At 36.5% G+C, this 26,830-nt stretch overlaps 1 protein-coding gene across 1 annotated transcript in view; it reads left to right on the forward strand.

The window, feature by feature from the left end:
- The first annotated feature begins 1,132 nt into the window (after nt 1-1,132).
- LOC144449602 (VWFA and cache domain-containing protein 1-like) overlaps nt 1,133-26,830 on the forward strand; it is a 30,699-nt gene continuing 5,001 nt past the window's right edge. Inside the window, exons 1-24 of the mRNA XM_078140168.1 lie at nt 1,133-1,241; nt 6,281-6,454; nt 8,528-8,590; nt 8,864-9,025; nt 9,777-9,988; nt 10,307-10,466; nt 10,692-10,845; nt 12,968-13,048; nt 14,506-14,634; nt 15,954-16,045; nt 16,652-16,790; nt 17,532-17,693; nt 18,038-18,164; nt 18,896-19,010; nt 19,590-19,671; nt 20,314-20,394; nt 20,522-20,664; nt 21,464-21,639; nt 22,130-22,237; nt 22,586-22,708; nt 23,250-23,442; nt 24,815-24,973; nt 25,404-25,498; nt 26,536-26,658. Coding sequence (XP_077996294.1) covers nt 6,290-6,454; nt 8,528-8,590; nt 8,864-9,025; nt 9,777-9,988; nt 10,307-10,466; nt 10,692-10,845; nt 12,968-13,048; nt 14,506-14,634; nt 15,954-16,045; nt 16,652-16,790; nt 17,532-17,693; nt 18,038-18,164; nt 18,896-19,010; nt 19,590-19,671; nt 20,314-20,394; nt 20,522-20,664; nt 21,464-21,639; nt 22,130-22,237; nt 22,586-22,708; nt 23,250-23,442; nt 24,815-24,973; nt 25,404-25,498; nt 26,536-26,658 — 3,044 coding nt within the window. The 5' untranslated portion in view covers nt 1,133-1,241; nt 6,281-6,289. The remainder of the gene's footprint in view (nt 1,242-6,280; nt 6,455-8,527; nt 8,591-8,863; nt 9,026-9,776; nt 9,989-10,306; nt 10,467-10,691; nt 10,846-12,967; nt 13,049-14,505; nt 14,635-15,953; nt 16,046-16,651; nt 16,791-17,531; nt 17,694-18,037; nt 18,165-18,895; nt 19,011-19,589; nt 19,672-20,313; nt 20,395-20,521; nt 20,665-21,463; nt 21,640-22,129; nt 22,238-22,585; nt 22,709-23,249; nt 23,443-24,814; nt 24,974-25,403; nt 25,499-26,535; nt 26,659-26,830) is intronic.

Genomic DNA, 26,830 nt, shown 5'->3' on the forward strand with positions numbered 1-26,830 from the left:
CAACATGCCCATTACTTTATTCATGTTGGGGAGGGGATATCGATGGTGACTCGCTACATGACGTGCGCCATCAACGTTGAATAACATAATGATCTGAAGTGTGTCTATTTTGCAGATATAGACGGAGACCAAGAAGCGAACTGCAATAACAGTCAGGGTGGTACACCACAAAACAAACGTCAAGGGAACAAAAAATCATCACTTTCAACACCTGGTTCCAGAAGATGGCGTGGAAGACAACTCCGATTTGGAAAAATTAACATAACGCCTAACCATTTACGATATTGACTTGTACCCCCTCACCCATGACAGATTTTACACTGACTATAAATTAATTTGAAAGATATATTTCACAATTCTAAAAAAACATCATGATATAATTGCATATGGTCGGACTATGACAAATTGCTATTAATCAACATGTGTTATTAATATTTAAATTAATCACGCCATACTAGAAGATGATTGCATCTTGTGAGGGATGGTCAATCAGCGATATAAACGATTTTAATCATTACACCTAATATATGTAGTCTCTATTTCTAAGATTTGAAATGCAACAATCTTTATACCAGGTCACAAATTCTCAAAGCACTCAGTTTTACTTTTGATTTCTTGCTTGGCATGTATTAAAAGTATAGTACACTCTTTGTGCAAGGTAATGGCTAACTTTAATTTCTTCAAATAATGGCAAGAAGAGAATACACATTGTTTTTAATTCCAAACCCCAAAAGTAGTATTAGCCATATACGTTCTGAACGAGGGTAGGGATGGCATTGACTAAGATTAGCATACTATCTTGAGAATACACTCTATAAATTTCATACAACTTGGTTGATGATAGATGATAATAAAATGCATCTGTACTATAAATCTTTATGATGCAGTGTTTATGTTAATAAGTCATTTGCATATAAGTAGAAATCAACAACACTGAAGGAGAATTCCCAGGGTCCCCCTTGATAAATAAAATAAGCGGATATACTCGCTATCAGAAAGTGTCTTCACCATTGTCTATGCAGTTACTGAGTGATCCGTGACGTGTCACATGATCAGTGGTCACATGATGTGAAATGGCATTGAAATTTTCCCCTGACGTAAAAAAGTTATTTTCGTCTGATTTAAATGTGAACACACAGCACACATACATAGTAGCTACTGGGACATATACATATATATGTAGCGTCTTGACATTGGAAGCTATATTATATTCATGTTCAGCAGTCAGTGTCTATGAACAGGTAGGCCAAACACGTTGCTTTAAGTTGACCTTGTATTTCCGTTGTTTTTGTTTTGCAAGATATGTATCGATCTGCATGCATGATTATGCAAATACGTGTGATATGATTCAAAACAAGTGTCCTACACTTTTTGAGTTGTTATGTCGAGTTTGTTAAAGGTGAATGACAAAAATCATGTCCATCGACATATAGTTGCATGTTAATTATCATGGTGCCATGTATCATAGCTTAACGAGTCAGGTGCGACCATTTCACGGTTGATCAAATTGTCAGTTTCAATACAGGTTACAGCCAGTGATCATGACAGGCAAATGTTGTCAAGCTAAACTTGTTGCACAACTGAATCAATACCGCTTTGCATAGCATGGTGGAAGTATGGGGATGTGTATGTTTTGATATGAACAGTTTATGCCCTATTTACATCTACATGAAATGCCAGGGGAACTTATAATTGAAATTCGTGTGTGAATATGATGAACTAAGGTGTAAAGAGGCCATATAAAACTGTGCTCATCAAAGGGTGGATGTAATACATGTCTCTGTACTTCCAATATGCTATGTCAAACAATTCAAATTCAATAATGTTGTTTTACTTTTTCTGTTTGTAACAAGGTCCGCTTGTAAATTCTTGCCTGTCGCTTGTTGTATAGTACCAACCGTATTACACTACTGTAATTACACACGTTTGGTTTCTCCATTCGTGTTCCTATTTTTGTTTCACGCCTATTGTAATTCTAATTCTGTGACTTTGTTACGCCGTCAAGTATTCAAGGCATTTGTCCATTCTTTTTTTTTGTCCAAACTTCCGTATCACATTTCTGACAATCCCTGTCATTCGAATTCGATACAATGCGGACATTGTTGTTGTTTAGTTGTCGGGTGACATAGTGAGGTTGATGTCTTTCTTTCAACCGATTAATAGACCTTATTCTTAAATGGCGGACGAGATCTCGCAAAATTCAAGAGTTTAGTGCGTAATTTATTCATTAATTTTTTTTCAAAAAAATCGCTGCAGACGGATTTCAACATGATCTGTTAGTCAGCTAAATCACTAGACAAGTCCTTGTCTGTGGTTAAATCATAGAAGTACTTTCATGGTTACAGACGTGCTGCTAGGTTCGTAATAGACAACAACACACGGCTATCAACACGATCAGAACTACCGAGGTTTTATTTCTTAAAGCTCTTTTCACTACCGGCCCTCCACACCTCTACTCTTTTATGTCCTAACACGAACAATAACTTTAAACAGTCGTAACACAGTCTGTGGCATGAAATGTTAGCCTAACAAACAATCACCGACCTAAATACAAGATTTGAGTGGTTTATCAAAGTTTGTTCCGCTTTTTAGTGTATCATTGAAAGTTTCTGTTGTTGATATTTATAGACACCTGATTCGACTTATTTTTCATTCTAGTTCATTTTTTAATATGATATTTTTTCCAAAATGGAATTGAAGGGGCACAAGCTGAGTTTATACGTATTTGTAGTTATTACTGCATATTTAAAAGGTACGCGCAGTATTGTACCTACTGAAGCGTGTCTATATATATCCGAAAGATAATTCAACAACAGAGACTTTCAATGATGCACCAAAAAGAGGAACAAACTTTGATAAACCACTTAAATCGTGTATTTAGGTCGGTGATTGTTTGTTAGGCTAACATTTCATGCCACAGACTGTGTGACGACTGTTTAAAGTTATTGTTCGTGTTAGGACATAAAAGAATAGAGGTGTGTAGACCCAGTAGTGAAAAGAGCTTTAAGAAAATAAACCCGCAGTAGTTCTGTTTGTGTTAGTTCAAATGTCTGTTGATAACCGTGTGTTGTTGTCTATTACGAACATATCATTGACTGAACTCAAACCAGGTATTACGATAAACTCATAAATGATACAGTGACTTAATTTATCACATGTATAAAAAAATGTTAAAGAAACCCTTACTATACCAATCAACTGTTCTAACAATACCAGGAGATAACTGTAATGTCATAGAAGACATACATTGACATTAACATTATACTAGAATAGTTTTAATCCAGTTTTTTTATGTAAGTATTTTAACTTGAGTAAAACAGTTTGTAAACTCAGCTTGTGCCAATTTAAGTTATTTGACCACCAAAAATGGATAAAAATGTCATTTTGTAGTTATTTTAAAGAATGAAAGATCATTGTCATTTGGAACTTTATGGAAATTTCCATTACTTGAATCACTACTGTTCATGAGATGTATGAATAAATGTATTAGCTCAAGAAGAAGAAAAGAATATGGCGTTGTTGTAAAAACTAATGTCCTGTATGTTTGTAATTTACATAAACTGTAAGATGTGAAATGTTGATAAAACAAAACATGGAATTCTTATAGAGTACCTATTCATAACAAAACAATATAGCAGCTGTTTTCCCATTAATTTTAATTTAGTTTATCAGTATGCAAATTGCGTATATAAACAGGCATTTAAATGGTTTCCTTGTTTTTTAGGATTTGGCAATCAAATAAATTTTACTAATGATCAACAATTATCATGGTAAGGTCAAATAATAATAAAAAAAAGATGTTTGTTCCCTTTGCCCGACCCTAATTTTTTTTTTACATATTCAAGAAAAAAATAAGAAAATCGCGAAAATTGTGTCTCTCTCAAGAAATAGTGGATGCGGAAACTGACATCAATTGAAAAAGACAATATAAAACTGTTCTTCCAATCTGTAATGGCTGTACATCTGACAAGAAGCCAATAACCCAGAGATCATATAGAAAACAACAGAAACATGACTATCTGAACTAGACACTCACATATAAAAGAAAAATAAATTAAAAAAAATATAATAAAAATCTTCCTACCCCACCTATTTTAAAATTAAATGTAATCGGAACCACACAATTTTTTAACGCCTAATAAGACTATATGTATTGACAGAACAGTTGATCGGCAGTGTCAATGGACATTTATCAGTTTGTGAATGTCAATTATAGGTTTTTAGCTGTTTTCTCAGTATTTGTAAATCTAAAGTACATGACTGCTTTAGACTATCGTGTTGTTGTGGAAACTAATGTCATGTATGTTTGTAATTTACATAAAACTGTAAGGTGTGAAATGTGATTGATAGCCCCATTAAACAAAGCATGGAATTCTTATAGAGTACCTATTCATAACCAAACAATATAACAGCTGTTTTCCCAATAAGTAAAACCTAATTTTAATTTAGATCATTAATATACAAATTATGTATATAAACAGGGTTTTAAATGGTTTCCTTGTTTTTTAGGCATTGGCAATCAAATTTTTACCAATAATCAACCATTGTCATGGTCATAATTTATAGATTTTAAAAGAGTAATGGGCTACACAAATATGTATTAATAGAACAGCTGATTGTAGTACTAGATATTTATCAGTTTGTAAATGTCAATTGTAGGTTTTTTGCTGTTTTCTCACTTTCTGTAAAACTAGAGTATTGACTGCTTTAGACAAATTGTTCACATATAAAACATGTAGGGGTTAGTCTGAAATTCCCCTCAGACGTTCAGTGTATGCTGGTCACCAGAACCTAGTTTTTGTTTCATGGTTGTACGCATTGCATAAGATCTGTGAAGCGAAGACGCCCTATGTTTTTAAAAGAGGTGAAAATTTATGTTGTCATTTGTGTCTAAATGAAAGACTTCATGAAGAATCACAGGGAATGTTTTGGCATGTATGTCATACCTATCACATTGTCAGCAGAGGTAATTTTCCTGATACACAAATTGTCCATTTTCTCTTGTAACAGTTTTAAGTTCACTTGGCTAAACCTGAGTATTTTGATATTTCACTTACACATAGAGGAGATCAAGAGCTTTCTAAAATGTATGGCTTATTGGATGTATAAAGAGGCCATATAGATGAGGCTGTGGTATTTATTTTGGATTTTTATTTATGATTTCTTGTCATGGCTTCCTCAATATTAAGCAATATATGCCAAGTCCTCTATAACTCAATAAATTGCGAAAGATTAATATATGTTTGTTATTGTACGTACAATATCAAACGTTTCACATGTTTCCTTATATAGCTTTTTTGCAAGGCGTTGAGTGACAAACAGACTTGGTCTATGTATCATATTGGTTTTCCAAGTAGGAAGCCATGGTGAAATTGTTTTTTTAAATTAAAAATCCAAAATACATACCAAGTCCTCATCCACTTTAGCATAAAATATTGAATAAAACGCTACAAATGAGAGAAATTCCTTTTGGATGGTCAAACAACTTACACGTGCCGTTACTATTGGTTTAGAATAATCAAAACATAAAAACCTTGGCACTGAACTTGTCTGCTTGATTTTGTAAATATTTACAGCTAAAATGATGTCGGTTTGGTGTTTCACTCACATGGGACGTCGACGTTACGTTTTTGATGCAGAGCTAGACATGTTTCAGCTCTAGACTAACAATAACAGCGACACAATAAACACAACAGGATCCTTTACCCAATCACATTGAACAGTGATAAACATTGCTATTCTTTCACAATGCAGTAAAAACAGGCTACTAATGAAAACATTACACATGGACTCGATGATTTTAATGGCTGCAATTGTTTATGTTCTAACTGATAATCAACATAAACTTGACTCCTTCTACATGTATGTACATCGATCCCCACTGTACATGGCACCTATGTAATTTTTTCTTTTGCATGTGAGTGAGTGAGTGAGTGAGTGTATGTGAGTGTCTAGTTCAGGTAGTTATGTTTTCCGTTGTTTTCCATATGGTCTCCGTGTTATTGGTTTCTTCCTATCTGATGTACAGCCATTACAGTTTAGAAGAACAAATTTGCATTGTCTTTTTAAGTTGACGCCAGTTTCCGCGTCCACTATTTTTTTGCGAGATTTGACACTTACCACGATTTCATTATTTTTTGCTCGAATACGTAAAGAAAAGGGTTTAGCGTCGGCGTGAAAAACTAGGTCGGGATCGGGTCACGGAAATCAAAATGTTTTTCAGGCCTAACATGTTCATGATTTTCTCACAGACACTCTATTCTCTTGTTATAACACTCAGCCAACTAAGATGAGTAAACTGACCAGTGTGTATCCTGCATGGCTTAGTACTTGGACAATTATCATACTGGCATCTTCAGTAGCAAGTGCCCAGGAAGACTTTCTGGATGCCGACAAATTTGTGCAGGAACTTCTGAATCTAGCTAACAATGGACTTGGTGTGCAAGAAATGCAGGTAGGACTAAAAAAACAACTTATTATTGTAATGTAATGTATGAAAAAAAATTAACTTCCACGAGCTTTGGACTCCTATATGTTTGTTTTCTAACTACATTATTTGTGCGTGCGTGCGTGCGTGCGTGCGTGCGTGTGTGTATGTATGCGTGCGTGCGTGCGTGTGTGCGTGCATGCGTTTCCCATGTGTGTGTGTGTGTGTGCGTGCGTGCGTGCGTGAGTGCACAGAAAAATAATTCTTTGAATTAGACGTCCTTTTACACTGCTAAAATATATTCCGTCGTTTTGAATTTGTTTGAGGTCTTTGTTGTTTTATTCTACAGAGTCTACGTGCTATTTAAAAGGTATGCTGAATAATACCGAGGCAATAAATTATTGCCATGTTTTTCTCTTCGTATCTTGGTTCAGTGTGGTGAATTTACTTTGACATATGTGCATAGAAAAGTAAGGAATCTCGTCAACAAGGGGGGCAAAGTTCGAGGCAGTACTTGAACCATGCCAACCCACATATATAATATATGCACCCCTCAGTTTGTTTGTTCCCCCAATAAAGTGGTGCAGTGCGTTACCGTACCAAGAGTTCATCTAGTGGCCAGTTGAAGTCACAATTAATCGTGATTGTCGTACAGTACAGACGTGGGCCAAACAGATCAATCATTATCGCTGCTCCAGTTAACCATGCATATAGTGTAGTAGACAGGTTGGCCTAAGGGGAAGGGGGTAGCTGTTCAGTGATATCATGGAAGCATCATCTATGTGGGTGATACTTCCATGGAGATATATTGATAATCTTGATAAGAAGCAGAGTTTAGTTCACCTGTATTTGAAGGTGCACTCATTAACGTCGTTCAAAGCTCAGACCACTAAGTGGTCTGAGTTCAAAGAGACAGGAGTTGGAGGAATGTAAACAAGTTCGAAAGGTGAAGAAGACTCATTCCATCAAAATCTTTGCCTGTAGGTTATTACAGCTAAGCAGTTGAACAATAAACCATAAACCAGCTTAACCCACACGCTCTAATTACCATGACAACAGATAAGAGAAAATAGCTAATGTTACGATGACTGAGAAACGTGTGATGACGTGAATCCTAAATGTGTGAACTATATTTTTTTAATTGATGAGTCAATCTGCATGTTGCGATTACTTGACTTATTCTTATCTGAAATTTCAAAAACGAAAATGTTTAAGTACCGAGATAGTGATATATTACTAAAGAGTATAACTGGTGTCTAAGTTTGTCTCTACATTAAATAAATCAACCTGTGACATAATTGTTGAAATTACACTAAGACATATCACGTAAACAATAAATAGGATTTTGTAAAAAAATTCTAAAAAATGTTTGGTTCCCGTTACCCGACCCCACCTAATTTTTCACTGCCGACCATAAACTTTTTTTTATGTATTCGAGAAAAAAAAATCGCAAAAATTGTGAAGTCTCATGAGAAATAGTGGATGCAAAAACTGCCATCAACTTGAAAAAAAAACACACTATAAAATCGTTCTTCCAATCTGTAATTGCTGTAAATCTGATAGGAAGAAATAAACAACGCAGAGACCATTTGGAAAACAATAGAAAACCTGAACTAGACACTCACACAGAAACAAATAAAATGAAATAAAAAAATCTACCTACCCCACCTATTCTAAAATTGAACGGAACCGGAACCACACAATTTCTTTTATTATGCCTATACTCCTAATTTGAACTTTAGTACTTTGTCATGGCTATAAGCATTTCCAGGTACACGGACATATTCAAATGCAAAGCAGATGTGCATGTGTCACAAACTAGTCAAACAAAGCAGAAAAATGGTCTATTCATTCAGTCCTTGGTTATCTGAGTTCAGGCAAATGTAGGTCACAGGTCAGACCACAGTAAGCTTCTAATCAGTATGCCACTGAGATAAATCGTAATAAAACGTCATCTAGTTTCCTGCACCCTTTAACAAATGAAATAAACCTGGAGACAACTCTAGAAGTAATCTGTCAACCAGCATCTTGATGTAAACATGTAGTTTTTTAAGTCTCTGAAAAGAACTTTAATTATATCGTTTTTTTTTCTATTTACAGAACCATTTTGACACCTTAACGTTTGAACCTTCGCCGGTAGAGGGCAGAACTCTGGTCGAGGAGGTAATGATTGATGTTATTGAATGTTCGCAAATTTCTAGAATAACGTATGTATTCTTTTCTATACTTGTCGTAATTACTTTGAAAGTAATGACGATTTGTACTTCAATTTGAGAAAAAAAAATGGGTTTATGCAATGAAAATTAATCAATCTGCGAAAATGGAATGGCCACGACGGTGCTCGTAATGATATACATGGTTGATAACAACCTCCTATCAACATATTCTACAGTCTAAATTTAAAGAGAAAATCAACATATCCTTAATTCTTTTCAGCTCAAAACTGCACTGAATCAAAAGTTCTTAGTAAGAGTTGATGCACTAAGAAAAATCAAAGACGCAGTGGTGGAAATGTATGACCAAGATCAGGGTAGCTTTCAACAATGTTGTCAAGTCGATCTGTCTGACTTAGAGTTCAACAGTAGATATGGCAAGGCGGTAAGTCACTTTTATAATACTTTTCAAAATTGTTGTTACATTGATGAAAAATGTGGCTGATTGTAGACTTGTTTTACATACTCTGTGAAATGGTCTAAACGTCTGGCTATCTTACTTTCCATCCCTAGCATGATGAACAACAGGCCAATTGAATGGGTGGGGTGGGGGACGAGAGATGCAGGTGTTCTGATTTGAATCAGTATTAGGTTTGTTAGAATGACAACCCAGATATGATGACAATGTAAGTAAGACAAAGTATTGACATGCAATCCCTAACTTTTAGTGTATGTATGTCTTTTAGTGTATGTATGTATGTATGTATGTATGTATGTATGTATGTATGTGTGTGTGTGTGTGTGTGTGTGTGTGTGCGTGCGTGCGTGCGTGCGTGCGTGCGTGCGTGCGTATGTATGTATGTATGTACGTACGTACGTACGTACGTACGTGTGTGTGTGTGTGTGTGTGTGTGTGTGTGTGTGTATGTATGTATGTATGTATGTATGTATGTATGTATGTATGTCAAGGATGTCAAGCAAAACGTCTGTATGACAGTTTGGTAAACTTATCACATTATCATTGTATTTTGTCGATGACGCCGTGAACTCCTATACTTAGTGGTATGACCTCCGACAAGGCTTGCATTCTTTCCCAGCACTGAAAAAGACAGGACTTCTAATCTGGGTTTCTGATACTTATAATAGGTTATTTAGAGTCTCATTTTAATGTTTGCTGTCTATTGTATTACCTTTAGCTTGATCCAAATACAGTATGTACTAGGATATCACCAAACGCAGAACCAAATAGTCGACACTTTTCTCATGAAGTGATCGAGGTTATGAAAGAAAACTTTCGAAAGGTACCGACCTTGAAGTGGCAGTACTTCAACAGTGAAGAGGGGGTCTTCACAATCTATCCGGCAAATAAACTAGATAGCTGTACAGATGGCTACGATGGTAGATTCAGGTAAAATACATTCATTTAAATATCAATGATTGGATACGTTGGGTACATGTATTTAATGGACTGTACCAATTTTGCCAAGGAAAACGATGGATTGTAGAATTTTGCATAAGTACATTTTTGATCCTCCCGTCTAAGTCCACAATCTGACTTTTTTACGTAATCCCAACATAAAATTTTTAATTCAATCGCGAGCTAATATATATATATATATATATATATATATATATATATATATATATATATATATATATATATATACAATATGTAAAAGTAAACACAGTGAATGATTTCTAACAATTTGAACATCTTTATATATAGACCCTGGTATGTTGAAGCGGTTTCACCGGAACCAAAGAACCTGGTTGTGGTGATCGACAAGAGTGCTTCCATGAAAGAAAAATATGGCGGCAAAACATTGATGCAGATTGCTATAGATGCTGCTCTCACTGTGTTAGATACCTTGAATCCAAGTGACAGGGTAAGATCTATAATTTCAATCAGTTTTACAATACGTGAGTAATATAAATACGATTTGTCTTTGAGTACATTCGCTTAGCTTTTGGTTAACATATTTACACTCCAGTAGGACGTGGTCAACATGTGCTACAACAACGACAAAATCATTTAGACTTCATGGCGTGTATAGTTTTTTCTCACTTTTAGGAAATCTAACTTCAATCACTCAATTTTATGTCTTCTGTAGATAGGAGTTGTGACATTTTCTTCAGAGGCAAACACTCTTCGTAGCTGGTCGAGGGAGACTGATTACCTGGACTGCTTTAGTGAAGAATTAGCACAGGCCACACTTGCTAATGTCGAGTTTCTGAAAGACTTTATCAGTTCACTCCGACCATCAGGTAATACATGTATCAATCATTGAGTATGCTTGCATTGTAAATTTGCTAAATGCATGATCTTCGAACTTGCATTGTCAACAACAGCCAGTATCGTTATTTTTCGGGCCGGCAGGCTGAACTGCGGGTCGATTTGTGGGTCGATTTGTTGGTCGTTCAAAACGAGTCTTCTTATGATATGCAATGTTTCCATTGGATACTATTGTCCACGAAATATACATAGTATTTTCGAGGCCGTCATTACTTCCATGAAAACCACGCGAAGCGTAAAATCATTACCGATAAATAAATAGGAATTGAGCGAGGATACCGGTCAGAGCGGGTCGTGGAGTGTGCCACCATCGCTCGGCCTTGCACAATTCGCACCATCCGGTCATATGAATTGATTCAAGATGTCGGCGATGTGGTACGTATTCATCGAGCATTTTGCACTTTACTCATTGAAGTTCATGCAAATAATGTCGATTGTTCTACATAGAATTGTCGCGACTGCATTTTAAATAAGGTGCCTGATGTAACTACTGATGTAGTGTTATTGTCGTCTTATTTGGGATTGAAATAAACAGATCATTTATGCAATGACTGGTGTTTATTTTATTTAGTTGTGCTCTTAGTTTTGGTCTTTGACTATTCTGAAATTGACTGACAACCTTCTAGACTCAAACTACAAGAACCACTGAGGGCATTAGTGAACACACATTGCCTGGCCATGAGGGCTATAGCACCCGTTTATTACACCCGAGGGACTGTGAGTTACCAGAATCACATGCTATTTCCCCGAGGCCGAAGGCCGAGGGAAATAGCATGTGATTCTGGTAACTCACAGTCACGAGTAACTCACAGTCCCGTTTATTACACCCGAGGGACTGTGAGTTACCAGAATCACATGCTATTTCCCCGAGGCCGAAGGCCGAGGGAAATAGCATGTGATTCTGGTAACTCACAGTCACGAGGGGGTAATGAACGGGTGCTATAGCCCGAATATAGGCCAGGCAATATGTGTTTTATAATATACCTCATGCTGTGAACTCGCGGTGGCAGACGACATCGTCAGAAGCTGCCATTTTGACCTGCTGTGAACGCGCGGTGGTCACGTGACCATGTAAAAGTTGGTGGAACTATTTCCCTAGGGAAATAGTCATTCTATTTTCCTATCACGTGACTGATTCTAGCGAATCATGGCACAGCATTATCACTAGGTATATTATAATATGAATTATGTATACATACACCATACACATATATATTTGTAATGTGGATGTTTAGCAGTTTTCCAGGGTAACTAAAGGAAATGTAAACATTAAAGAACAAGTGACTACAAAAGAACTACAAAACAAGTTACAAAGTGAGTTCAACAATGTTGAATATGTTGAAGTCACCGTCCTTGAATATAGCCATCGTGGTGGTTGGGGTGGGTGGGTGGATGGGTGGGTTGGGGAATACATAAAATTGTGTGTGCAGGTAGCCCAGCACGTAGGTTCTATAAAATAGTACAGTGCATATAATGTGTGACCTTCACAACAACCCCCCCCCCTCCCCAGTGGCCAGAAAACAAGTTTCTTGGGTTTTAAAAAAGTGAATAAATTAACATATAATGGAAAATAAAAATAATAGCGACTCACAGTGATTTGGAACCCGCACAATATTTACACTCCCAGGCCCACAGCAGCCCACAACCAACACCAAGCGACCCACAGTTGCCCGCAGCAACCCACAGCGACCCGCAGCAGCCCGCAACCCGCACAATAGTTGCACTCAAAAACAAGGTACAAGTAAGGTGGCCCGGTCCTAAGCGAGATATTTAAAGCGGAAATGTCAACTATAGTATACTGAAAGTAATAATTTAAGCAAACCTTACCTCATCATTTCGTTTAGCAATATATGGCGTGTTTGGAATACTATCAATCGTTAGCTGTCAAAATTGACCAAAACTGTGATGATCGAAGGATTGGTGAACTACAAGTCGTTTCAGTATGGTAAATAATACTTTGTTTTCATCTCAGACCACTTGTTTTCTAAAGTGGTCCTAGGCCTTCATATATAAAATGACTTTACATGATATGTTTGTAGTTTGCTTAAATTTAATACATACAGTCATTTGTGAAAATATGTCTCCTTTGAACAGGTGATACACAATATGGGAAGGCATTGAGGGAGGCGTTTAGTTTACTAAGATCCTCCTATACAGAAGAAGACCAACAACGAGGTAATTTTTTAAAATTTGAATTACATCTCTACTTGATAATTTGAGGTGGATAGTGCATTATTGGAAACATATATCTAACCGACTGATATAATAATGTTACATGTATAGCAAATTAGAGAAATACACAGAGCAACGTTATTTAGAAACCATGTATGCGAGAGTGATTGAGCTTATAGATAATACTTGCATGCCCGATATTAATTATGAGGTGACACAAGGAACTGTGAAGAGCAAGGCAAGGATATTACTAGTAGTCAATCAATCAATCAATCAATGGTTTATTCAGTATTGTTGGCCACCGGCCAAAAAATACAAACTTTAAATATACAAAAATGAACTAGTACTAGTAGTCTTTAACCCAACTGGTAGATAGAACCATGGCTAAACGGAACCTTGTAATCCAACACCAAGAAACGTAGTTCCAGCAAGTTCGAAATACAATCTCTACGTACGTACGTACGTACGTATGTGTGTGTATGTATGTGTGTGTGTGTGTGTGTACGTACGTATGTATGTATGTATGTATGTATGTATGTATGTATGTATGTATGTGTGTGTGTGTGTGTGTGTGTATGTATGTATGTATGTATGTATGTATGTATGTATGTATGTATGTATGTATGTACGTACGTACGTACGTATGTACGTATGTACGTATGTATGTATGTATGTATGTATGTATGTATGTATTTTCATTAGTCGACGCATTTCCCACTATACACTCATCAATTGTTTCATGGCCGCCATTAGGCCTAAATACATTTTTTGGTTCCAGTTACTCGACCCCCATCTAGTTTTTCCACTGCCGACCTTAAACTTCTTTTTACGTATAAGAGAAAAAATAAATACAAAAAAATTGTGAAGTCTCGCAAGAAATAGTGGATACGGAAACTGACATTAACTTTAAAAGATACTAGTAATATAAAACCGTTCTTCCAATCTGTAATGGCTGTACATCTGATGGGAAGAAACCAATAACACAGAGACCATATGGACAAGAACAGAAAACATAACTACCTGAACTAGACACTCGCAAACAAAAAATAAAATAAAAATATAAAATGAAAATGTACCTACCCCACCTATTCTAAAATTAAGCGTAATCGGAACCACAATTTTTTATGCCTTATCAATTGTAATGGCGCCACATGTCTGTGCCATGAGCTATAAACTAGAGACAGTGACGTCATAGGGAATATGGTAATCTAATTTACCTATATGACTTGTTTTTGGCGAATGAATGTCCAGCTTGTGATTGCAATGTACACTGCGTTTTCCAAGGTGAGAAAAAGGAGAATTGCAGGGCAATGAATGTTGTTTTCCGTAGCTAGCTCTACACACGGACACCCAGTTGCAGAATTCTACCAAATAATTATAAGATACATTAGAAGAAACTCTTGAACTTTTCGAGAAAAGGAAGGAAGCTGGACTAAAGGTTGTTGTTTTTCTACACACAGAACAGGTGATTTTGTTTTTGAGTGATGGAGAACCAACAGATTCGAAAAGAGACATCATGAGAGAAGTGAAAAGTAGCAACGAACAGATGGAAAATAAAGTTGTAATTTTAACAATTGCATTTGGAACAAGTAGGTACAATTACATTACTAGTACCTTCAGTCATACTGGTTTAAAGGTCAGAGGTCGTCCGATAAGCATGTCCAGATACAGTAGTACTTTTCAGTTTGATGACAAATACGAATCATGACATCGTAATCACTGTGTAAGCTCATACCGATCACAAGCTCCTTCTTTCACTTTGAATTGGGCTCCTTGTTTTCCCATCACCAGATGCTGGAGTTCAGCTAGGGGAAAAGTTATTCATAAATAATGTAATCTTCTGCTCAAAAAGAAAGTTTTGCAAAGTTGATAATATGAGTTCATTACCCGTTGTACCTGATCCTTTTTACTTCGTTCAGATCACATTGTGTGTCATGGCGCAACACAAGTCGTAGATGAGTGTTACGAAATAGAAATGGCACGAATTAACACTCATATCATTGGCGAAAGAGGGATATTGGGTAATAACCAATTTATCAAATACCTATGATATGGAATTCAAAGATAAAAGTCGGTAAAACCCAAAGAATGTGAATGTATTGAATAGATATAGATATACCCATGTTGACTGATCACAAGGACAACATCATACATCTGTTTCCATCGAGGGAGTCACTTCAACACAGACTGTTTATTGAGGCAAAGCCCAATGGAAACACTCTGTGTTGGGGTGACCCACAGGCACGAGGGAAACTGACGAATGGTTTTGCACTGGTACGATCAGTTAACATGTGTTTTGTAATTAAAACGCCACATCAGCATTGTATGCCATGCTTACATATACTCTGTATGGTATTATATCTGACAACAGTACGTGATGGTAGTTGGAAAACATTACACAGCAATCTGCAAAAGCTTACTCTCATAATTACCAATTTTGCTCATTTCAAATCCTTTCTGACAAAAGGATGCCAAGTTTGTTTACAGAACATTTCAAAAGCAGTGAAGTCTCTACGCTAGCGTTTGCTCCACAGATGATGCCATATTAGTCTGGTGAGAAAACATGTACGTATGTGCATATTACGTCATCAGTTGTCAGTTTAGTTATGAAGCGCATATACAGACATCGTCACGGAAATTGTTGCCCGGTAAACGTCATTTGCGCCAAACAGTTGTGCTACAAATTATATTGTTGCGAGGTGATACAAACCTCTTCTCGATGTTCGATTAGCTCAATCGCTGCATGTTGGCCATGGATTCTACCTCCCGTACGTGTCTGCAATGAGTTGTTAAAATGTCAGTATTTTCTCATGAGATTCAAGGCTTTAAAGAAAGTATCACATACTATCCAAAGTAGCATGCACTATTATTTTTAAGAACAATATTTAACAATATTTATCATTTTCAGATTCTGGAATATCATTCTTGGCAGACCTTGCAAAACAAGACTTTGAGAAATATAATATAGAGCTGGCGAATAACACTATTGGCGATATTCAGGTAAAAACCACTTTGAATTCTGGTTGCATATGGCTTTTGATAGGTTTAAAAACATGTATGTTCTTTCATATGAATACAAATCTGCGAAAAATGGCATCTGGTGTTTCTCTTTTCGAGCGACATACAGACAGACAAGACTATTATGAAACATAATCGCAATTAAATGGATGATGATATTACATTTCCCATTATGCGCCGTTCAAAATGGCAGGATCGGAAGTCCAAAACATAACACATATATACACACTCATCTTCATAAATTATAGCAGATTCCATGAGGAATGGCGATGTACAGTATATTCATAATATTTCACACAAGAAATATTGGTAATAGATTTGTTATTTAAATTGTATCCATCGTAATTGAAGTTTTGATGAAGACAAAAGCTCAAAAAGACGACACACTCACATTACATGATCCTTTCTCCCTTGAGGTGGTGGTGGTGGTGGTGGTGAAAGCTGTTTTTGAATAAAAAGAGAAAACAAGTAGCATATGACGAGAACTTGATTAAAAAAAAAATCCTGCTGTGGAAATGATAACGTTTTCATGATTTTGAATTTAGAATGTCAAGATGTAGATTTTTCTTGATAATTTCTTCTGTTTAGGAAGGTCAATATACACATGTGGCTGACTACACCAGATTACGTAATACCATGGCTAGATACTACGATTTCTTTGCCAACACAGAGAAACTTGGAGATGAGCCTATTTTCTCAGTACCATATCAGGATGCGTTCGGATTAGGTAAATGTGAACAAATATACCTTGTTTTTACTTACTGTAAGGTTTTATGGGTACTTTACTAGTCTGTCTGTGTGTATCTATCCGTCCGTCCGTCCGTCATCATGTGAAATGGAATAGTCCACACTTTAGCCGTTTATGTTCCTCTTCACAATGGTACATACATATACATTACCAGATGCATTCAGATCAAATCTCGTAATCTGTAGTATGAAAATAGAAACGATCAAAGTGTGAGAGATAGTGAGAGAGAGAGAGAGAGCGAGAGAGAGAGAGAGAGAGAGAGAGAGAGAGAGAGAGAGAGAGAGAGAGAGAGAGAGAGAGAGAGAGAGAGAGAGAGAGAGAGAGAGAGAGAGAGAGAGAGAGAGAGAGAGAGAGAGAGAGAGAGGGAGGGAGGGAGGGAGAGAGAGAGAGAGGGGGGGAGGGAGGGGGAGGGAGGGAGAGAGAGAGAGAGCGAGAGAGAGAGAGAGAGAGAGGAGGGAGAGAGAGAGGGAGGGAGGGAGGGAGGGAGAGAGAGAGAGGGGGGGAGGGAGGGGGAGGGAGGGAGGGAGAGAGAAATGGATGGACATAGGAACGACATACAGCCAGAGACAGACAAAAAGTGAAAGACATAGAGACAAGCAAGAAGGCAGACAGCCAGCCAACCAGCCAGCCAGCTGTATCAATGTAAAGCTATTTTCCCACCATAATGCATGTCACAAATTACTCCTCTGAGATTTCACTTAATATGTTTAAAATATACAGGCTTAATGACAACAGCGGCTATTCCAGTAAAATATAACGGCGTTTTAAAAGGAGCTGTCGGAACAGACTTTACCTTAGATGATCTTCTTGGTGAAGTCACATACTTCAGACAGGGTCAAAAGTCGTACTCATTTATCTACGAAGTAAACACACACGCCGAAGGTTAGTTACGCCGTGTGTTTTTTATTCCATGCATGCTTAGAGATATAATGAAGTAAATATTGAATTTGACGATTTGTACACTAAAGAAACATTAGAAATCTAGTATTTCAACACTATCCTTTTACGAAAGACCGTTTACGTTGATATGATAACTATATATCAAAAGGAATTTTAAAATACTATGTTATCTCGAATGTGTCTCACAAACTTTTCTCCCAAAAAGTACAGAGTGTATATAAGCTTACCATTTGTGTTCGTGTCAGTGACCAGAACTTTTCTCGGGTCTTCCAAAATTTAAATACTAGTAATATGACGTTAATGAAAATTACTGCTCTTTCTCCTAGGACGAGCAATTATGCATCCTTTACTACCAGCACCTGCCACCATTGCAGATGAACCTGTCTATGTTCACATTACATCATTTGAAAGAGAAGAAGAATTCTACGATATCGTGTTCAACAACTCAACAAAGTAAGAAAGCCTTGCAAATATGCCATGTTATATTTTGACTTTACTTTACAATGTTACAAGAAGTGGTAATAACAGTATATTCCCTGATAGGTAGAAGTAACTGTTGAATAGTCTAAATTTAATGTCAAGATCTCTTAAATTAGAAGTCCTTTCAACCATATTATCACTCTCTATCAAATTTCAGTTGTCTGGAACAATACTATCTCAATGTTTTCCACGTTCAAATTTGTTTACATTAAAATAACAACAACTCAGCTGGATTACTTAAGAAGTTTACCACGGAGGTATAACATCGAGGTATAACAAGCAAACTGTAAAATTATTTCATATTTGCTGTCTTAATTTGTCAAAACCAATTGTCCCCACATTTTATTTTCAGAGAAGGTGAACTAAGATATATATATATATATATATATATATATATATATATATATATATATATATATATATATATATATATATATATATATATATATATATATATATGTATGTATGTATGTATGTATGTATGTATGTATGTATGTATGTATGTATGTATGTATGTATGTATGTATGTATGTATGTATGTATGTATGTATGTATGTATAGATTCCTTGCTAAAATAGTATTTAGGGTAATTTCTAGACATTTCATATGCAAATTTCCATAAGTTTGATCATCTTCTTTTTACATCTCGAGTTTATTAATACAAAATAAATTATTTTGCATACTATTTTTTTCCTTGCAACTAGTGATCAAGAAAGCGGCGAAGTAACGTTCGTCTCAAGCAGATCTCTTCCCAGAGGAAATTCAGCAAATGAAGGAGTTTATACAACGTCAATTGAGTCTACCTACTATTGGCGACATGTAAGTAAACTGTACCCATATCCAGATTAAGGAATGTAATAGGGGTAGGATTGCATTTGCCATGACACTTTATGAAAAACTTGGATAATTTAAATTATGGATCCTAAATAACTACACCATCAACGTCAAGAAGACGGCAGTATATTGCAAAGAATACAGGTAACTAAAATGGCATATGAGACGCGTAAACTGCAAGTTGCAGGCTCCAGCCTCTCCGCTGCTGTTTGTTTCTGTATGGATATAGTTCTCGAGCATGATTGAACCACTATCGTCCACATAAGTCCACACGTACCTTGCAGGATAGAGGTAACAATGTGAGTGATTTAATTATATGAGTGTGAATTGCATAGATTTCTGATAATTTCAGCATCGATTGTATGTTCCCGTGAGAGTTGAAGTATACAATTGTGCTGCTATACATCTGTGCCAGATGTACCAATTGTAAAGTGTTTAGAACACAGACTCGACATATTTAAAAGTACCATTAGAAAACTGATATCCTAAAATATATCAAATGGCTTAAAAACAATGGACACAGCTTTTGTTTAATTAACAACCCGACTTATTTTCATTCCACAGATTTCAGGTTCACCTTATGTCGTGTGTCTTGTGGAACCAGTTAATGATCATCAAAATATACTCAGACAACAACGGCCATCAGGTAAGGCAGGGTAGTATTATATATACGATTGCCCCAATATGATCGTTTACACATGGAGCTTCGATGGTAAACCGCCCTATGTTAGGAGGGCGGATAACATCCCTACCCCGGGCTCAAACGCATAATATCGGGGCTGTAATATTTTTTATTACATGCCAAGTGGGCTGTATATGGCTATAAATGTAATTGAGTTTTGTAATTATGACCATTGGTTTTATTGCCAAACTATAAGATACCTTAACTATTAATACGGTATAGTTTTTATCTTGGATATTGTGCGATATAGGCTTTACCTGACCGACAGGTATTCGTAACTTAAACAATTGCCAGTTTGCATATAGATATTTATGTATTAGCATAAAGCTTTTATTATTTGCTGTCACAACAAAATACCTGTCTGTCTGTCTGTCTGTCTGTCTGTCTGTCTGTCTGTCTGTCTGTCTGTCTGTCTGTCTGTCTGTCTGTCTGTCTGTATGTCTGCCTCTGCCTGTCCGTCTCTGCCTTTCTGTCTCTGTCAGTTTTCTTGTGTCTCTAGTTCGATTAGTACAATAGAGAAATAGTAATCATTAACATAATTAAATCATTGATGTATTCATAGACAATAAAAACATGCTAAAATGCTGTACTAATGACATATTTCAGGTGAAGATTTCCTTTATCACAGGGTCGATATTGTAGCACCACCATCATCATGCAGACATGCAAACAGGCACGCCACGAAAGGTAACAAGCTCAATTTCTTTCTAAAATTAAAAATACTATATATATATTATAAAGCAAATTTGAAGCCATCGTTCCCAATCACTTTGATAATTGTTGTTTACTCTATTTATGTTCCTTTCCTTTACAGCCCAATCAGTTGTCAAGTTTTCTCCAAATGCATTCTTAGAACCTGTTGAGTATTTGGAACTTGAGGAGGATGAAAGTGTCATACAACAATACACAGATTACATGAATGATGTCACGTGGTCTGTCCGGAACAACTTCTTTAAGGTTCATTTTTATTTTGTACATGTACATGTGCATGCATGCATGCATGCATGCATGTGTGTGTTCGTTTGTTTGTTAGTCTGTTGGTTGATTAGTTAGTTAGTTAGATAGTCAGCCAGTAAACCAGCCAGCCAATCAGTCAGTCAGTCAGCCAGCCAGCCAGCCAGCCAATCAATCAATCAGTCAGTCAGTCAGTCAGTCAGTCAGTCAGTCAGTCAGTCAGCGAGGGGCGTGTGAGTGAGTGAGTGAGTGAGTGAGTGAGTGAGTGAGTGAGTGAGTAAGTAAGTAAGTGGGTGAGTGAGTGAGTGAGTGAGTGAGTGGGTGGGTGGGTGGATGAGTGGGTGGGTGGGTGAGTTAGTGATTTATTGAGTTATTGAGTGAGTGAGTGAGTGAGTGAGTCAGTCAGTCAGTGAGTCAGTCAGTCAGTCAGTCAGTCAGTCAGTCAGTCAGTCAGTCAGTCAGTCAGTCAGTCAGTGTGTGTGTGCTTGTGTGTGTGTATGTGTGTGTGCGCGCGCATTTGTGTATGTGTGTGTGTGTGTGTGTGTGTGTGTGTGTGTGTGTGTGCGAGCGTGCGTGCGTGCGTGCGTGCGTGCGTGAGTGAGTGAGACTGGTAAATTGGTCGGTAAGTAGGAAAGTAATAAAATAAGTATTTATTTCGTGTCTAGCTTGTGTATGTTATTCAAGATTTTAATTATCCAGTGCCTCATTATTGAATGATATGTAGGTGACAACATTATGTTTTGTACAAAATATTTCATGGAAAATTTGCATTGAAAGATCCTTTGTTATTGTTTTTTTTAAGGCTGATATCAAAGATATGGTTACAGTAACAGCAAAGGTCAATGAAATTTGGAGTAGAAATCAGTCCAGATGTGAAGACTATACATTATATCGTTACATAGGAACAACGAACGGAGTTTTTCGTTGTTATCCCGGTGTTCGAATGAATGATCTTTATGATGCCACAGTAAGACCATGGTATGCAGTATAAACACATAGTAAACCCAGGACTTGCTAAAGTCTCCAGACTTTTTTCCTTCTCTATTTGAATAAAATGATTTTAAATAAAAACACAACTGACGGTGATCTTTTATGTGAAAAGATAACCTAAGTCAGTGATTGAAAACATCCCAGAGACGGCAGTCGTTTTTGTTGTCGTCTGATCGGCAAGAATAATCTGTGGACCTGTCTATCATTCTCTATTTATTTGCGGTTAGACATTAAGTTGGTAGCCGGCCACATTTCTGTACAGTAGACACGGTATTACCTTGGGATGTTTATCAATATTTATTTATTGAAAAAGTACAGAGAAGTAAATCCAAAGAAGTTACAGTTTTAAAGCTTCTGACATGCATTTAATATTAATATATAAGAATCAGTGTATACTTTACTTTCAACAATGTATAATTTGCAGAAGCAATTAATAGTTGTCATTGTTTATTTTCAAATATTTTTAAAACCTCTGTAGGTTTGAAAGATCAAAGAGTAACAAAGGAGTCCTTACCCTGTCTGCCCCATATGAAGATGCTAATGGTGCTGGATATATAATAACACTCAGTAAAACCATCGTTGAAAGGTATGCATATATTTGTTTGTATACATTTACCTGTCAATGCCAACATACCTATCAATGACAATGCCAACATACCTATGTATGTATGTATGTATGTATGTATGTATGTATGTATGTATGTATGTACGTACGTACGTACGTATGTATGTATGTATGTATGTATGTATGTATGTATGTATGTATGTATGCCAAACTGATTTATACATACATACATACATACATACATACATACATACATACATACATACATACATACATACCAGTGTCCTCATAGCCAGGCAATAGATGTATAGTATTATTTGATAGCATTTGCAAAGACTAACTTACCTTTCTTTATCTAACTCTCTACAGCGTCAACATATTTGAGTCCACATCCGATGACGTCATTGCAGTTATGGGTATTGACTTTACATTAGCGTATTTTTATCATCTGTTAACGAGGAATTACCCAATATGTAAAGAGAATAGATACAGGTAATTTACATTTCTATCTTTCTATTTTCACCAACTGAAATTTAAAGTCGTGATTTTCAACGTGCTTTAATTACTCACGGCTATGTGTTACATATAATCATATCACTGCCAAAATCAATATAAGCCATATACTCTTACTATACATTAGCATAAACATGTCTTTATACCTATATTAATTATGTGACATGTAATAGTCTTGAGAATATGTATGTATGTATGTATGTATGTATGTATGTATGTATGTATGTATGTATGTCTCCCCATTCCCCCCCCCCCCGTCTCTCCCGTGCCGTTTAATACTATACAATACAAATCACTGTATACCATGAAGCTGGAGGAGGAGTACGAAATTCTTGGAGTACTTGGAAGAAAATGTTCGAGGGGGCAATGTAACTTGTTGAGTGTGCGAAGGGGACTGTGTACAAATATTCGACCAAAGTATTTTCTCCTCAGGCTCCTCCTGCAGCAAATTCTACTCGTTCACTTAAGAAAGTTTCCCCCCCAAACTTATCTACTTATTTTGTATTATTTTCTACCAAAGATGCTTTGTAATGGATAATAGTGGATATTTAGTTGTACATAAAGACTTCTTTGAGGTCAACAAGCCAGACGTGAGTGCTTTGCATATTACTGAAAAGGAACCACACATCGCACAAGACCTTATTAAAGAAGGGATCCTGTCCAAGTCAGCATGCAAGGATTTTCAGCTTATCAGAGACTATCACTATTATACGGTAAGTTTGTCCTTTTGCGACATCATGGAGGTTGTCCTGCCAAATAAAATATTGGATGACATACAAGAAAAGTGAGTCAGTATTATTTAATTGATAGCACTGTCTGTCTGTACATTGTCCCCTATGTCATATATTCTATTGCTGAAATTACTATATTCTTCTGTAATTTCTACATTTTTCACTTCTCATTTTATGGAAATTTATGAAACCTTTTTGGTCCCTGTTTGGTTGACTTGGTTTTCTGTTTTATTCAGCAACTAATAACTAACGTCATGGAATCCACCCGCTGAGTAGTTTTGTGGCAATCTCGGATGCTTCACACACCTGACCTAGCAGACATGTCTGTGTTCACAGTAGTAGCCCCAACTATTATATTGTGTCAAGGTAACAGTGTAGGATAAGGTGAACATTAATTTTCAAAAATGAAGGGAAATGTGTGTAGTAACCATTACTACAATGTTGTAGGCCAAAATGACAACAGTTATAAAGTATTCTAAAGCTATACAGATATGCATAGTAGAAATGGCCATGCCTATAGTAACAGTCGAATCACACAGTTTGACGTTAAAATAACAACAGTAGCAGATAATCAAGTATATATTGATTTTAAAATATAGCTATAAATGAATATCAATGTGACTAGCAACCAATACATGTCCCCCAAACAATGCTATTGCTCTTTTATTGCATAATACTTGTTCCTCCGTAATGCTGTTTGAAGGTTTAACTTCTGCAAAAGAATTCATCGAAGCGATAGTTGGCACACATTTAGCCTGTACTGCGGGAAAAGTAACATAACTGTGTTTGGCTTAGTGACTGAAAGCGCCTACATATTACTGTTCCACCTAACCTTGCATTCAATAACGACCACCAGGATACATGAAGTCAAAACCCAAGTAATCGATTTAAACACATTAGCAATGGTAATCTAGTGAAATATGCATAGTAACCATGACTATGCATATATATAGTTCAGCCAAACCATACTGTTTGTCGTAAAAACAGTCTGTGATGGATAATTAAGTAAATATGTAAATTCTTTATATATTTAAATGGTGCATTTTCGTGGTGGAGAGTCAACTTTCACGATCCATATGTAACACCAGGGTAGTATGTCAGGTGTTATCGTGGAATATATTTACATCGAATTGTAAATATGCATTCCAACTGTTGTATTCCCAAATGAAAAAAAAACAACTTCTTCTAAGAGTGAAAATTTTATTGGCTTCCATGACAAGCAAGGATTTAAATTTCTTTTCCCGATCGAATAGATTTTTTCCCGCATACCTGCCCTATGGACATCTCCTGCGTCATACAGAAGTCATGAACGTTGCAAATTGCATCAAATCAAAATTTTCCTTTAATATTTCAGGTGGAGACGTCGAGTAGACAACAGTCTCTGAACAAACTAAACGATCCGGACCCATGTATTCGTTACCAACTAACGTATATCCAGGGATCTAATGCTTACCTTGGGATAGTGGACACATTAAATCGGTGCTATAGTAGTTTCACATGTCCTTGTTATTATGTGAGTATTTTATAATTACCTGTACGCTTTTCATCTGTTTTTCCCTTGAGTGTATGTATAACAATGGTAATAATACCATATAACTAGTATGCTGATATATCGTATGCTGATAATGACATATACATTCTACTCTCTTGTATAATTACCTTAGAACTATGTGGAAATTACCATTGTGTGCATCAATCAGTAATTTTAGGTTTTGGGACCCCAAGATGCATGATTGTATATGTGCATGTGTATGTATGTATGTATGTATGTATGTATGTATGTATGTATGTATGTGTGTGTGTGTGTGTGTGTGTGTGTGTGTGTGTGTGTGTGTGTGTGTGTGTGTGTGTGTGTGTGTGTGTGAATGTGAATCAGACGACTGTTATGGTTTAACTGCTACCAGTATTATTAAAACATTATATTATCATTTCCCACATCGTAGGAACTGTGTCAGGAAACTGAGGACGACGATTGTGAATGTCCATGTCTATCAATAACAAGATACGATTATTGTAATGATAAATATATTTTCATAAGGTACTGTGCCATATTTTTTATGATTCATTTTTGGTTTTATATTGGGGTGATAAGTCTGTGTGTGTGTGTGTGTGTGTGTGTGTGTGTGTGTGCGTTCGTGCGTGCGTGCGTGCGTGCATGCATGCATGCATGTCTATATGTCTGTCTGTCTGTCTGTCTGTCTGTCTGTCTGTCTCTGTAAATTTGAATAATTTCATTTAAGCAACAAGTACACCTGTTCCTCTACATACCTAGATTGATATCACAAAGTCCTTTCAGATTTCTTATACTTGTCACACCTTTTTGCCAATTGGGGGTATATCATGTACTAATAGCCTACCTACTATAGCCAAGATTTTTGCATTCCAGCAATCATTATGTGTAGGAATAAAACACTCAAGATTACCCTTACGGAAGGCATTTAGTTTAAATCTGGCATTCTCTGGCAACGTTTGAAGACTGTCTTCATAGCAATTTGGGGTGGGGGGGGGGTATTGTTCACGTGGTTCTCATATATTGCATTATTATAAGTCACATATCATTCTCCAATGTTTGTCCTCATCAGCCAAGGATAATACGAATAACCTAAGCAGCCTTGTCAGTACGAGTCAAAACAGTCACTGACAAGATTGACTGCACAAGACGTCATTTTACTAGCGCAGGCAGTGACAAGAAACAGCATTTATGACAAGAATAGTAATTTAAAGGAACATTTTAGTCAAAGTATTTCGAGTACCACATAATGAATGACGTAGACGCACGTTGCTATGACGTAGAACGACCAGGATATAAATCTGAATATTTTCGTTCGAACACTTTTACTTGGCTTACCTGTGGTATGATCCATTTTACAGTAATTTCGTACTGGCTGTAAGTACCATACAATGTTTGTTTGAAAATTCGAACTTCTGTAATTTTATAATGGAAAACAGTTGCTTGGAATTTCAACCATTGCAGAATATGAGCATTGAGAGTCATGCTCAAATTATGAAAACATAACTTGAATGAACCCCTCCCACCCTCTGTTTAAAAACATGGTTTATTCTTGAATTGTATAGCGATGACGATCCAGCATGTACCCCAGCGAGTCCATCTCTGTCACCAGTTATAGAAGAACTTGATGCATACGAAGGGTTAGACCAATGCTGTAAGATTGACTGTACAAACCTCCTTGCTAGCAGGTAATGAGAACTAAACTAGTACTCTTTTCAATTTTTCAAATCAATTAATTAGTCTTAGCAACGATGACTGTGCCCTTAGCAACATTGATATGCTAATAGGTATACCGAAAGGAGATATTCTAAACACCGAAACATCACTGTCCGAATCTCTAGCAACTACAGCTATGTTACT

Source organism: Glandiceps talaboti, chromosome 18 (assembly GCF_964340395.1).
Source record: "Glandiceps talaboti chromosome 18, keGlaTala1.1, whole genome shotgun sequence".
In the NCBI taxonomy this organism is placed as follows: domain Eukaryota; kingdom Metazoa; phylum Hemichordata; class Enteropneusta; family Spengelidae; genus Glandiceps; species Glandiceps talaboti.